Source organism: Tyto alba, unplaced genomic scaffold, assembly GCF_018691265.1.
Source record: "Tyto alba isolate M040663 unplaced genomic scaffold, T.alba_DEE_v4.0 Super-Scaffold_49, whole genome shotgun sequence".
NCBI classification, from domain to species: Eukaryota; Metazoa; Chordata; class Aves; order Strigiformes; family Tytonidae; genus Tyto; species Tyto alba.
In genome coordinates, this window is record NW_024881325.1 from 113024 (window position 1) to 127970 (window position 14947).

At 36.6% G+C, this 14947-nt stretch overlaps 1 protein-coding gene across 3 annotated transcripts in view; it reads left to right on the top strand.

The window, feature by feature from the left end:
* The window catches only part of IARS1 (isoleucyl-tRNA synthetase 1), a 107915-nt gene that overhangs the window by 44137 nt on the left and 48831 nt on the right, over window positions 1-14947 (top strand). For all 3 annotated transcript variants that reach the window (XM_042807004.1, XM_042807003.1, XM_032995821.2), the window contains 3 exons: window positions 8092-8218; window positions 13038-13111; window positions 13467-13661. In XM_042807004.1, coding sequence (XP_042662938.1) covers window positions 8092-8218; window positions 13038-13111; window positions 13467-13661 — 396 coding nt within the window. The remainder of the gene's footprint in view (window positions 1-8091; window positions 8219-13037; window positions 13112-13466; window positions 13662-14947) is intronic.

Below are 14947 nucleotides of genomic sequence, written 5' to 3' on the forward strand. Positions count from 1 at the left end.
TCGGAGTTCAAAGTTGGTATGAATTGCAAATTTATATGTTATTGTAAAGAGTAAATTAGTGCAGTTTATACTTGTTTCTAAACTGTTGTAGCTCATACTTCTGGCAGTGTATGTAATATTTTTATATTTGCAGGCTGATAGAAAAGGTTCTGTAGACTGTGTAGTTTGTATTTAAATATCAGCTCTGAACTCTCTTTTTAAAAAAACCTTCCTTAATTGAGTAACTCCTGAAAGCTTTACTTCTGTTGACAAGTTTCTAGTGTTGGAGACTATTGTGCAGTTCTGACATTGTTTACATAAGATGTACAGCACTTGGTATAGTGGAAAAAACGAGCATCTGTGGAAAGAAAGCAGAGATGGAAGACAGTAAGGGACTTCAAAGAAGCCAAGCCTTCTGTTCTTGTGTTTTCTTGGCATTGAAAAATTCAAGCATTGTTATAAGAAGCTTGATTTATAGGTTCTTAGTTGAACGTACCCTTTTGTTGACTTTAATCACTTAAACTGTTAGCTCTTATTGAAAATACCACACAGAATACATCTGATAGGCCTTTTTGCTAGAAGTGGATTTCCTGGTTTACAAAGTGTGAATTTTGCACGCACTTCTTGCTGTTCCTGGATGAACACTTTAAGACCAAGTGTTTTCATGTGTGTCAGTCAAACACATTAATATTTTGAGGAGCTTTTGATCCTGGTCTTTCTTATCTTCAACCAGCAGCTGCCTTTGAACAACAAACTGTCTCCCACCTTTTGAAAGGTGTGATTTGATCACAAATGATGCCTTTGTGGCTTCATAAACCCTAGGGCTGCTAGGGTGTGCAGAAGATGGGCTGTAGAACCTGTCTGCCGTAGAATTCTAACGTTTGTTCTACTAAACTTGAATGTCTTGTCTGCACAAAAATTAAAAGTCTGTAGCAGGGGCAACAGAATTTTAAGTCATAACAGAACTGTAGCATAATGGAGGAAAATTAGGTACTGAGTCCTTTGTTTTCCTCCTTTTACTTTTTTAGGATGTCTCATAGGGTATTTTCTTTCCTAGTTTGTTAGCTTCAACAAATACATTTTATCTGAACAGTTTTCAAAGCATCTTGTGCGTGTGTGTTTCCCCTCCCCCCCCCTTTTTTTTTTTTTCCTTCCTAATATGACCATGCCATTGTAACTCTTCTTTCTGAATCATTGATCACACTTTTCTTACTCAGGAAACGTGAATACAAATTAGGTCTTCTCTCTAGTATTGATTGTGAGGTGTACAGCAATGTTCAGTCACTAGATGGCAACATTTCCTGGGGAAAAATTCCAACTGGTGTCATTACCTACAGTAGGAGGTGGAAAAAAATTGCTGCAGGGTTAGCCTTGTGTTTGTCTAATTTAGAGCAATGTAAATCAGAAGATTTTATTACTGGTTGTTATCAGACATAGTTGAGGATTAGAAGTGAATTTTGAGGCTTGTGCCAGTTGATTTTGATGGCTTGTGTTCTGCTGTGTCCTAATTTCACTGTTTCCTCACAAAGTCTCTTGAGCAGAGATTGCCAGTTATGCCATGAATACAGCAGGTATCTTTTCAGTCCCAGTGAATGGTCATCAAAAGCTTGTTGTTTGGTTCAAGTAATAGCTTACTAAATAAAGACTCCAAATGTCAGTTCACTAAACGATTATAGTACCATGTTCTTAGGCAGCTGGTAAATCTAGCTGCACGTACAGTATATTGAATGTCTGCCATTGTTACAGAAATGCATGCAAATGTATTTATACATATATAAATTGAAGTTAATCCTAAGGGGTAATGCTGTAGAAAAGTGCTTTGTAACTATAAATGTTAGAATATTCTAATGGAAACTGCAGAAAGAAGAAAAGTAAAAGCTTCGTTTCTCACTGGCTTCGGGATACAGGCGTGTTTTGCTGTCATTGATAAGATTAAGAATTTTAATAGCAATTAGCATGGTGTCTGGGTCATAGAAATAAAATGTATCAGGATTTTTTAAAGTATGAGTGTATCACAAAATTAGAGGTTACGGCTTCACTTAATCTTGACTTGTCAAGCAGCTGTACCCTGCTGACGGCAGGGTTATGATGCAGTCTGCAGCAGCATTGCAGTCTCATGCTAAAGTGTTTGTTGCTATGGGAACCAGGATAAAAGAGTGAAGAAAAACACTGCTATATCAAAATGATTGAAAGCACTATTTATTTAGCAAATGTAAACTGCATATAAGCAGAAAATTCTCTTGCACTGGTGGAGGCAACCTGGACTTGTGTGGGGTATGTGGTTGTGCACCATTCTAATAAGCTTTCATGAATTGAGGAGGAGAGAGTCTGCTGCAGTGGAAATTCTGCGTGCTTTGCGAACAGCTGACCTTTCCTCTTCTTCCCCTTTCCTCCCTCCTGCTTCCCCCAATGTTTAATTAGGTCCATGATACAGATTGGCGCTAATTAAAGTGTCAAAAGGGCATGAATAGTTGCTTATTTTATATCCTTGAATTAAAAAGCATTAAAAATCAATTTGAGGGCATGTTGAAGGAGGCTTGTTATTAGAGTAAATTAACATAATGGAATTTAAGACTTTGTCTTCTAAGGGTTGGTTAGTGTTTAAAAAGAAAAGCAAATTCTACACCTAAAACCAAAAAAACCAGCTGTTATGCTATGAATTTAAATAATTTAGTACCTATTTAGTTGAATGACATAGCATTGTCTTTGATTTTGCTGTTACAACTTGGCTAACTTCTGGAAGAATAACTTTCTCCTTTTCACACATATAAGTGATTCCTGATTTCAGGTGTTGCTTAAAAAGTTACCAGCTGGCCAAATGGAAGGATACATCTGGGACCATATTCTCAGAACCAACTATATCAGATGCTGTGTACTCATTCAGTATTAGATTTCCTAATTCACACTATTTAAGGTAGTGTTTTGTTTATCAGTTTTGTAGTCTAACGCTTATGGGACTGTTTTTCAAATAATTCATAAGCCAAGAGCTTCCTTTAATTAGTAACTATGAAGTAAATCTTACCCAATACATAAAGTTGCTGTGGTTTTTGAAAGAATGTCGTGAATGAAATTACCTGATGATAATGATGGAGAGTGAGAAAGGATTACTATATCTTTATGTAACACCTTAGGCTGCTTTTAATGGTAAATTGAGGACAAAACATACAAGATGTCTGCCATGGCAGTATTTGACAGCTGTTTATTTCAGCAGTGATATTTATGTTTACAGAAAAGAGGGACAGTTCTGCTTTGAGACGGGGGTCCTGTGTCCTGTGACTGGGGCAAGGTGAGCCAACTCAGTCACGCAGAGCCCATCTGAGCTTTGAAATGGAATAAGCTGAATTTACTATTCACAGTTGTGCTATGAGCACAGGAGATATTCAGAATACATTTACATAAAAGGAACAGTTGTCTTAATCCAGAAAGGAACTTATTAAAAATATTATGTAATTATATATATATTTTTTTAATGTTCTGCACATTTCTCATCTGGAGACAAGAGTCAGAAAACAAATATGCTAATTTTAATTGTTGCTATTCCTTGGGTATTAATTGGTGATGAGAAGTCACTGGATCATCAGCCATGGTAACTTACTGTTACTGCACCCATTCTGGGTTTGAAGATGGTCACTAATTTGCTGTTCTGAAATCCATGTCCACTTTGTGTGACTTGGATGCTGAGTAGTATATGGACGTTGAAGGCAAAAAAAAAAACCTGTTCATGTTGTGATAAGCTAACAAATGTTGTGAAAGGACTGGACTTGGTTTTTCTCGTTGTGGGTTTTTTTGCTTGTCAAATGGAATTTTTATTTTGGACATGAAGAAAATGAGTAGCTACCAAGAAAGGGTGTGGGAATTCACTGTGCCAGAGGACTTAGCAATGCATGGATTTAGCAAAATTCCAAAACTGCTTCAAATACAGGAACAAACAGTAAAAAATGGCCATACAGGTTTGAAGCAAGAGAATAATTTTCATAATCTCTAACTTGTTATGATAGAGTTTTGATGTTGGGAGAGTAAGATAGAAATGAGTATTCAAACAGGTTGTTGAAACTAATGCACTTGAACTAAAAATCTTTCTAATTTATGATTTGACAGATCAATATTTCTTTGTCTTGTGAAGTTCAGTTTCCTGAACTTTTAACTGCTGAAATGTCTGCATCCTGAAGTTTATTTAGTGCACTATTCTGGGTGCCAAGAAAATAGAAATAGCCATTATGCCACACTATTCTACACGCAAGAATCAAGAGCTTCGCGACCTGCTGAGACAGCAGTCTCTTTAACCTTGCTAAATGTTTGAGAAAGAAGTATGAAATCCTATCTGTGTCAGTTTGCAGAGAAAGGTGAAGGTCAAAACCAACACACATTGTAAGTCAGTTAGAAACATTTGTTTTTTTTTTTTATTCCCTGACAGCACAGTTGTAGGTGCTGCAGCAGGATTATGTTAGGAGAGAATTTGCTGCTTTTGATGTCACATGTAACCTCGTGGAGCTGTTTGGTGCTGGAGTTTGACTTTTTCTGAGATTGGAATCTGATCAGTACCATTAGCAGTGGATTGCTCTAAACAAGCCATAGCCCTAGTCACCTTGCTTGTCGTACTCAACTGCAAATACAGTGATCACCAGCATAAAATTTTCAAGCTGAAGGGGTATTGTGATAGATACCCAATTAAACCTGAAAAGCATATGTATTGGCATGTGGGAGAGGGCTTTTTCTTCATATAGCTTTGTGTTGTAAAATAGGATTATTTCTGTGGGTGGCCTTGCTTTTGTTTTTGTCTTCTTTTAAAAATTATTTTTAAAGCTTTTAAATATCCATACTGTGAGGACAGTTTTGATGCACAGAGGTTGGTGTTTGGCAAACTGTGCAGGCATTAACATTCAGGGGACTGTCACCTTTTGGGCTTAGGTGAGCGGTAGTTAGCACAGCCCCAGATTTCCTGAAAGCTACAGACCAGCGTCAGTAGTGATTGATGGTTTTATCACTGTCTTACCGAAGTCATAATTCTGTTTGCAGTGTAGCTGGGAATACAGATGGAAAGATTAACTGGGAATTATGAGGAGGACTGTGGGTCTGTAGATGAAACACAGTGTAGTGTAGTTTCAGGGTGAGGCCAGGTTTATTCACTTACTGCACAAAAGAAAAGGGAGCAGGATTCAGTGGAGGGTGGCATTCCTCAAGCTGCTTTCACTTTCCTTAGTTGCATAAAACAGCCTTTTGGCAAATTTAAGAAATCATTGCTTTGTGTAGATGGAAGAGTGACAAATGCTTCCTTAACTAATAATACATACCTGGGGTAGGATGTTGCCTTTATTAAAATTTAACACGAGAAGGATACCAAGAAAATACATAAGAGAAGAGGATTAAAAAGAAATGGGAAAAAAACCCTGCAGAAACCAACCTGTAGTTGGTGTATTAGAATGATCAGGTGTTAGTAACAGCTGTGTTGCAAATACTCTGTTCTGTCTTCCCAGCCTATTAATTTCTATTTAAACATGAAACATTTAAATAGAAGGTGTCTTTGATTTTATTTTTTTTTTTTTTGTTGTTATGATATGTAGGTAAGTCAGAAGTGTTAGACTGAGATATTTGTAGCTAAATCTAGTGAGACTAAATAAAAAACCCAAGCTCCAGTCTTGAAGGACTGTGTGACTGGCAAGGCTGTTCTTTGCTGCAGATACCTCCTCTAGCTTGTTCCCAGCTGGAGGCTCCATCTGCTCTTTGGTATCTGGTGGCATCTATGGACAGCATCCTTGTGGTGGACCAGTTATTTTAAGTAATACTTTCTTTGAGTAGCTCAAGATGTGTTTGAGATACGGGCTCTTTTTATTTTATTTGGTAGTTGTGCCTGTTATTTCTGTGTTGTACCTCTAGAGCCATAAATCATTGTTGTAAATGTGGTTCATAGTTGATGAAGTGGTTTGTGTTTTATGTTCCACTAAAAACTGGCAGCAGGGTCAGACAATTTTACCAGAAGAGGTAAATTATATGTTTTCATAGCTCAGAGAGAGAGATCACACCACATACATTTTTGTGGTTAATGTCCACTTTGGAGATAAATTAATTTTTCATGCTTGTTTTGAGGATAGAGTCGAAACTCAGTATTTTAATGTCATTGGGGGATTGTTTCAGCCTCTAGCTATGTTAAATGGGACTAATAATTTCAGCTAATCAGTGTCTAACAACTTCTGAAAAATGGAAACTAGCTTAGGAGTGATGTAAAGAGAAGTTTTCCACATTAGTGGAATGTTAGGTAAATGCTAATGATCTTTGTACAGTTTCCACTTGTGTTTGGAGAGAGGGTCTCTTAAGGTCACCGCAAAATTTGATAGTAATGCGTCCCACTCTAAAACAAACTGACAAAGTCTTATACATTTCTAAATTTCAAAGCAGAGATAGGCATGTAATACAAAATATTAGTCACTGAGTTAGTTTAAAATTTTTTCTGTGTTTACATTTTTGTTTAAGAAATGTTACAGAAGATAACTTCGCAGCTGCAAGTCAGTCTAGAAATAACTGGTGAACCTGTGGAACTGCAGGCTGATATTTAGTTAGCCTTTTAACGGTGGTTTTTATCTACCTGAGACAACAATAGTGTCAAGAAGTCTTCAGATCTCCACATGGCATCACCATGGATGAAATTGTTAAAGGACAGTAGCTTTCATTTGCATCAGTAGATTTTTGAAGGATGCTCACACTTGTTGCATAAATATCCAGCTGCTGGGCCAAGGCCTACCTTACTGTGTCATGTGAATCCAGTCTTTTAATTTTTCCTCTAAAGGATCCTTTAATCTTTGTTACTCTTGGGGCTGATCAGTGATTAAAAATAATTCTTCTTAAAAAATATTTGATAGAGGACCAAGATCTTCAAAAAGAAAAGGTAGAAGAGGCTGCATGTTTTCTTTAATTTGGCTACTCCTTTCTTTAGAAACTCTGGGTCTCTAAATCCAGCTCATACTTTGGGAAGGGCCCTTCTAGTTACACTGGAGGGGAGGGAAAGAAAAAAAAAAAAAAAAGAGAAAAACTTGCCCTGGTTTGCTCAATAGCTCAATTCTAGAGTTACTTGTATTATTGTTAGCTATTCATTCCCAGTTCTGTGCATCTGTGACACTGTTTTAAGGTTAATCTTCCTGTGGGTTTCATATGAGGTTGGTCTTTTAAAATGTACTTCTAGGCATAAAAGGGGTAGGTTGTTGACCTTAAAACCTGTTGCTTTTCCTCATCTGCTATATAATAATTGTATAAATAGTTAATTATTTCTTTGCATCATCAGAGAAAACAATTTGGTTCCTAATCAGACCACCAGGCCATTTAGCATATCCAGGAAACCTGCTAGACATCAGATTCTGATGTTAACCTTTGAGCTCCAAGACACTTTTATACGATGAAAATTTGTCTTTAACATCTGTCAGAGCCCATTAGTGCTCTGAATGAGTTTTTAGCAAGCATGGATATGGTTTTTTGTTTGGGGAGCTGGGAGTGGTTGTTTTTTAATCACAGACATAAAAACAACAGTGATAAATAGTGTGAAGAGGCTTTTTTGATAGGATATATCAAACTGGGATTTCTTTATTCTTGAAGACTAAAAGTATTACGCAGGTTCCTGGATGCTCATGCAAAATGCAAGGTGCCTTTTAATGCTATTAATCTAGGCTTTTGAAACTTAGTAATTCCATTCAGCACCAAAACCAGTAACTGGTATTTTTTTTCTGTACATAAAATAAAGCACAGTAGTGTTGTTATCCACTCTTAGTCATAATCCTCCGATGTTAGATTATCCTGAGCATTTTTGGACATTGTTTCATCCATAATGAATCTGTTGTACGTTGCACACATTCTTCTTGAGTTAATTGAGAGTAAAATTAACATGATATTTTTCACTTCTGTAGCTTACTTGAAGATCAAAGAAAGGCACAAGAAATGATGTTACCTCTTTGGCAGCAAGTCTATAGGCCTTGCAATAGCCAGTGCAGTAATACAAATGTGCCCCAAGTCATGCCATGTGCTGAAATTAACTTGTTTTGTGGATGAAATCAAATATAAGCATTCTTAATAGCTTTTTTTAAAGTGGAATGTCATGATAAAAGAATACTTTTATTATTTTTGGAACAGGGTTCCAGATTTTGTGAGAGAGAAGCGTTTTGGGAACTGGCTTAAAGATGCACGAGATTGGGCTATATCTAGAAACCGGTACTGGGGAACACCCATCCCTTTGTGGGTCAGTGACGATTTTGAAGAGGTAAGAAAACAAATGTTTCCAGTTGACAGAAAAGCCTCTTTGTATATGTTGTCTGTTTATTGTGATTGACTCCTATATCTTTGGCTGCTGCAGTCTTAAGTTCTGTTAATATGTAATAACAATATATGTTTATCTATAACAGGTGATAGATATATGCATGTGTATGCTTGCATTTGTGTGCCCATACACATTCACTTTGCTTTTCCTTGAAAACTGGAAGCAGTTTTTCTTGGTTTTTATATTAGAATTAAGATTATTTTTCCTGGAAGAATTTGCAGCGATGGTAAAGCTAATAGAAATAACAAAGGCAGTGAGGAAATGACAAGGAAGAGGTTTTTTTATTCGGTCCTTTCAGTCTGTTTTTGAAATTCGGATGTTCAGATACTTCAAGCCAAATGGATTGCTGAAGGCGTAAAAACAAGTCCACCATAGTAGAACACTGAAAATACATATTTGTAGTGCTACAAATGTGAGTGTAACCGACTGTAAAAATGTGAATCTAGTGGAATGATGAAAGTGTATAATGAGAATGCTAGAAATGAGTTTTTTGAAGTTGTAAGGTACCCTGCATAAAGCTGACTGCACAAGTGCATACTTTGCACAGTTTTGATGACTGCTGTATGCTCAGTGTCAAATCACAAAGTTTTAAAACTGTTTCTGAGATAATTTTTTTTTTCTGTGTGGGTTAGTTCCATTAGACATGTATAATTCTTTCTCATGCTGGAAATAGGAAATGCTAATTAATGTCAGGATGTCCATGGAAGGTAATTACTGATGGCAGCATCCCAAGCCTTTGTTTATATCTGCCTTAATTTGAGAAAGTTTTTCCTTTTCATTTCAGATGTGGAAGACCTCAAATAGGAAAGTGCATGACATAAAATTATTTTATTGTCTTAAACTGCACTAGTGCTTAGATGTGCACCATAAAGCATTTTTTAATTTCTTCTTCATTGGTAATCTTGCTGATAGGCAGGGAGATACTGGGGGAGGAAGGGAGTTACTCCTTGCAATGACGATTTAAGTATCTAAGAAAGCCTTGACATTTGAATTCTATTTATGCTATAAGCGTGTTTGTAAACTACTGGCAAGCCAAATGCTTCTGTCTCTTATATAACTGAATTTTTAACATTTATTCAAGATTTTTAGGTATAAACTTTCTCTCTCCAAACTGAAGGCCCTTGTTTATAACAGGTTTTTTTAGATAAAGGCTTTTACTTTTGTGCAAAAGTATTTCAAGATTTGATTCTATAGTTGAAAAAGATTGCGTAAAGGTTATATTACTCCTCCTCCTTGCCTCTAATAATATTTCATTTTCTGTCCAGTCTCCCAATGTCTGTATTCCTGTGTGTACAGATTTTTTTCCTTTTTTTTAGGTTTGATTTGTTTGTTGTCTAGCTTGGAAGATTGACCTTTCATTTGAAATTAGCTGCAAATATTCCTCAGGGCTTGGTGTTCTGAATAATGATAGAAATACCAACAGATCTGTTATTTTTATCCATGGATGTTAGACATTTCTCTCTACTGTAGAGTCTGAATGTTATACTTTAGTAGTAGAGTATGGCTTCTGGACCGTGCTAAATTTCAAGTTAGAGGTTTTTTGTTACTCATTCTCTATGCATGTGGCATATAGCTTAAAAACTAAATACCATTGGGACTGATGTAGAACTTAAGGCCTAAGTGGTATCTGCTCTCAGATAGAAATAATATTCACTCAGACTTTCCTGACTTCAGTTTTACTGCAGCCTAGTGCCATGTGAGGTTACAGAGCCTCCTCTTCATGTCTTGGTCTCAAAAGAACACTTTGTTGCATGCAATTATGATGTGTATATTAAATCCTGGAGAAGTAATAACAGTTCCTTATTTAATATACAGTAAGATGAATTAATTGGTATTAAAGTGAGTTTTATTACAAATCAATATCTGGTTTCCTAGAGTTTACTTTTAGCTTTTATTTTAGTTTTATTTTAGCGTAATTGTCAGATAGAGACACACAGTGGAAGTTAAATTCTGAAGCTTGTGTTTATTACCACATTTTTGAGACAGTTTATCATTTTAAGCTCTCAAATCCCAATGATTTCCTTAATGGAGGAACACATCTCACTCGGATTAGATAATAAAATTTCTTAATATAGCACCTGAGTTGCTGAAGTGGACATAGGCTAATTTTATAGGACTTACATGCAAATTATAGTATTAAATACTCAATGACATTACAGAAATTCTCTGATTGTTTCATTACCTGCCACCCACATAAACTGCTAACCCTCCAGTAGTTTTGGTGCTCTTGGCCTTGCATAACAGATATGGAATAAGAGGACTCTGGCTGTGCTCTCCTGAAGGGCGAGGGAACTTCCTGAGGTCTGTTTCTGGTCTGCTTTGAGGCTGCATTAAGAATGCCACTTTTAGCTGACCTTAGCAGTCATTTCTTTTACTAATTACTATTCAGAAGATGCTTTCTGAAGATCCCAGAACGTCTTGCTGATACACTACACGGATGTATTTCTTTATATGAACACTCCTTATTCTTCCATTATAGGTATTTAACAGAGCTGAAATGACAAACCAATAAAAGCAAATATTTTTATTTAATAAGGACTGCAGAACTATCTCACAGGAACATTAAGGTCCATGAATGCTGCCGGATGGCTTTATTATTTCTATTTGCATGGATAATCTGGGATATAATGCTAATGTTAATTTTGTTAGAAGTTATTTAACCTTGACCTCTCATTTCACATTAGGTCTCAGTGATGATAGAGCAGAGTTGAGTAGCCCTCAGTCCCAGCCTATTTATTTCAGGCTTTGCTGTCTGCTATTAAATGTTGACATAGCTGGTTTTGTAGTTGATGTGGCTGAAAAATAAAATGGGGGAGGAGTAAGTGACTAATAGGGGAAGGGGCCAGGCTACTGAAGTAGACATTGCTGTTGAAGAAATGCATCCAAAGCAATAGCTTTATTTAGAGACCATAAACCAGTTCGTTCCTTGCAGAAATGAGTGGGTTCAGCCTAATGAGGGATCAAATTTGATTAGCATCCACTTACTGTATTATTCTCTTGCCTTCAAGTATCTAATGAGCTACCCTGGGGACAGAGTAGCTCGATTCTTGTGACCTGGACAGAGGCAGTCTTACTCAGTATGGTGATGCCTGCATTCCTCCAGTGGTTGTTGGATTTTTCGTGTGGATTTGGGGGTTACTTCTTCTAAGAAAATGTTCTGCTGGTTGCAGTTCTGCAGATTCATCCAATATTCAGAGTTTCACGTAGGTTTTGAAATGCTTTCTTCAAAAAGCAACAGATAGTGGGCAGACTTTAACCTAGATCATGGTGAGAGCATGTTCAAATATTAAGGTTATCAAAGATGAAGTAATCAGTGTATCCAAGGGTATTTTTTACCCATGCTGCTATTAAAACCTTTTCTTCTGCCAGCAGTGCTGAACTAATCACCTGCTGCTCACTCACTTGTGCTTGTACAATTGCTTATAGGGCCACATGGTGAATGAAGAAGAGATCTGGGTTAAAAGTAATTTGTTGATAAAAGCTTTTTTTTAACTGGGATCAGTCCCCCGGTGTGGTTTGCTATGCCAACTGCAGACTGTTGTACGTGACTATCATAATTATTGGAATGCTTCACTTCTTACAGAAAAACAATAAGGAATGAAAAAATTACATTTCAGAAGTACTTTAACAATGAAAGATGATGATTAGTAATGCAGATGAGTAGTTGAGTCAGACTAGGAAAATCACAGCTTAAAAACCAAATCAGGCCGAGTTCCTATCTTCTCTGAAATTCATGACAATTTTCTGGAATTAAATACACCAAAACCTTTTCGTTAGTCAAAATTTCTTTGTGTATACATATGCATAGATTTAAGACTAGCTGTAGGAGTTGAGCAGTACTCTGACTCTACTTTATCCTAAGAGCAACTTAAAAAGTTGTCTTGGGTGAACAATGTCTAGCCTACTTACAGCTTCTTTATGTTGGTACATGTAACTCCTTCCCCATCAGATCTGTTAAAAAACAGGTTTTTTCTAAATTGGACTGATAGCATGTGTGGCTGGATCTCCAAAATGTGGACCTGTACCGCAGCTTGAGGCCAGCGAATCCCGCAAGATGAGAGGGCCACAGGGTTCTGAGAGGGTTAAACTTTTGATTAAAATGTAAAGCAAATAAACCTTTGTTTTTCTGCTTCTCTCATACATTCAGCTTTTTCAGAATAATTTGTTGCATAAACATTTAATGATATCGAAGCAAGTCTGTTGCTGAAACTTTTTACTTTTTTTCTTAGTGTGTTGATGCAATAAAACCAAGAGAAGTCTGTGCCTTTCTTAACTGCTCTGTTAGCTGTGACACTTTTTTCATGTTAAATAAGGCACTGTTAATATGAAGTTTAGTGTACCTGGTATGGAACACTTAGACTCAGTTCTGAGCAATTCAGCTGTGTACCTTAACTTCAGAAGAGAAACCTGGGATCTGAAACTCCTATCTGCACCGAAGTTAGGATCATTGATTTTGCAGAGCTGATTGTGTTGTGGCTTGTTTGAATAAAAACCAAACAACAAAACCCCACCACTTTCGATACCTGACAACACGCTTGTTCTTCGAAGTTGAAGTGTATTAAATCAGGGCAGTGATCTCTAACATAATTTGCTGGTTTGTTAGATTGAAGAAGGGGACCTTGTACAAAATTTCTGTTGGCTTTTCAGCTATATCAGCTACTTCAGAAGATACTGATTCACCTGTAAGTCTCCTGTCTAATGTTTTTAAAAAATTGCTGTTGTATGCAAATAACTGACTAAATTTCTTGAGTGTCTCTTTCAGGTAGTTTGTATTGGTTCAATGGCAGAATTGGAAGAGCTGTCTGGGGTGAAAGTCACTGACCTCCATCGAGAAAGGTCAGTCACAGAGACTGTTAACCAGTTACATAGTTGAGCAGATAAAAAAATACTGGTTTCCTTTGACCAAACCCTGGTAAACAGATCTAGGGAAAATAGAGAAGTAGCAAGAGGACTTGTGATTAACACATACATTTTCTTTTCTTCTGTCTTGGACACTGTTAATACAAAAAAATATCTAAAATAGCTTTAAATTATGAAAATTGTCAGAAGAAATGCTGGCCTTTTTGAAGAATCATTAAAATTGAAACCAAAACTCCTGTTATACCTAATATGCAAGCATAACGTTAACTTTTTGTGCAGATTCTTGTTTTTTTTTTTCTTCAGAATTTGTCAATCTTTTTCTTCCCCATAGTATTGATCATCTAACTATCCCTTCACGCTGTGGCAAGGGCTTACTGCATCGGGTCCCAGAGGTTTTTGATTGCTGGTTTGAGAGTGGAAGCATGCCTTATGCACAAGTCCATTATCCATTTGAAAATAGAAAAGAACTTGAAGATGCATTCCCTGCTGACTTCATTGCTGAAGGCATTGACCAAACCCGAGGATGGTAATTTTCTGCTACTTGATTAAGTGATATTATTGCCTTGTGTCTAACACTCTTACATCTGGATGATCCTTTAATGTTGTATAGATAAGTGTCTGATTTCTTTTTTTTTTTTTTTTTTTTTGTCAGTAAAATGCAAGGTATTCTAAAGCTTGTTGACAAGGTGTTGCAGAAAGATGACATGTTAGCAAGCAGTCTTCCCAGCTCTTGTGGGTAACATGGTTCAGTAATAGGGCAGATCTTTGACCTGGTAGGGAAGGATCTCAGCAGCTGACTTACCATAGAACTTGAGTTACTACTAGAAACAGAACAGCAATTGAGTCCATTGAAATGGAAATCAGTGTTTGGAGGATTTCAAGCCAATGTATAGGCTAGTAACTTTCGGCCCCTAGCTTAAATTTGAATTTTGGGTTTATATGAGTGGGGGAAAAACAAAGTCAAACTTTATATGGTTAAGATCTTATAGTTTACAAAAGTGAAATTTTCTAACTGTAAACTTCATATGCTTATTTGATTCCTTTCTGGATAAATGCTTTTCAATCATTGAAATTTTTTCACTGATCTAAGAGCTTCTTTGGGTAATGTTCTCATAGATGCATACACACAGTTTTAGTTTTGGCATTTTTAAATGTTTATTCTATTTTTTTAAGTTTGAGGTTGGTTGTGAAAACTGACAGATTTCTAAGATGAATTTTTATGTTTTCTAGATTAGCTTAGTTGATTATGTACAACTTCTCCATCCAGTAACTTGAGTTATTAGAGTTAAATTAAATTCCTCTGGAGCATCGTTGGCACCTGCCTTTGTCCATGCCTCTACCCCCCAACAAATTAATCAACCAACCCAAAGCAAGCAGTAAGAGGTGGGTTTTTCTGTGTTTGTGAAGTTGAGAGCAAGGTTTATACATACTCTCAAAGCCAGGAGGCTCGAGCAGGGAAACATTTGAGGCATGATACTAAATAAAAATAAGTTTCATGGATATAGTGGAAGGTGTTTTCCCTTTGCAATCCTTGACTTGTGATGCAAAATACTATCTGGGTCCTCAAGATGCAAGCTACGTTGGCAAATTTGGCAGTTAGGGAGGGACTACTTAAGTCTCACTTAGTGAAACATGGACTTCTCATGGCATATTAAATACTTTTCAGAATATAACTGCACCCTACCTAGTTAGTGCTATGCATAATGTTTATAATGGATCCTCAAAGCAGTACTTCACATCGGTCAGAATTAGGGCAACCTGATGAGCTTAGTTAATACTGGCCTATTACATGTATAGTGGTTTTCCCCGTTC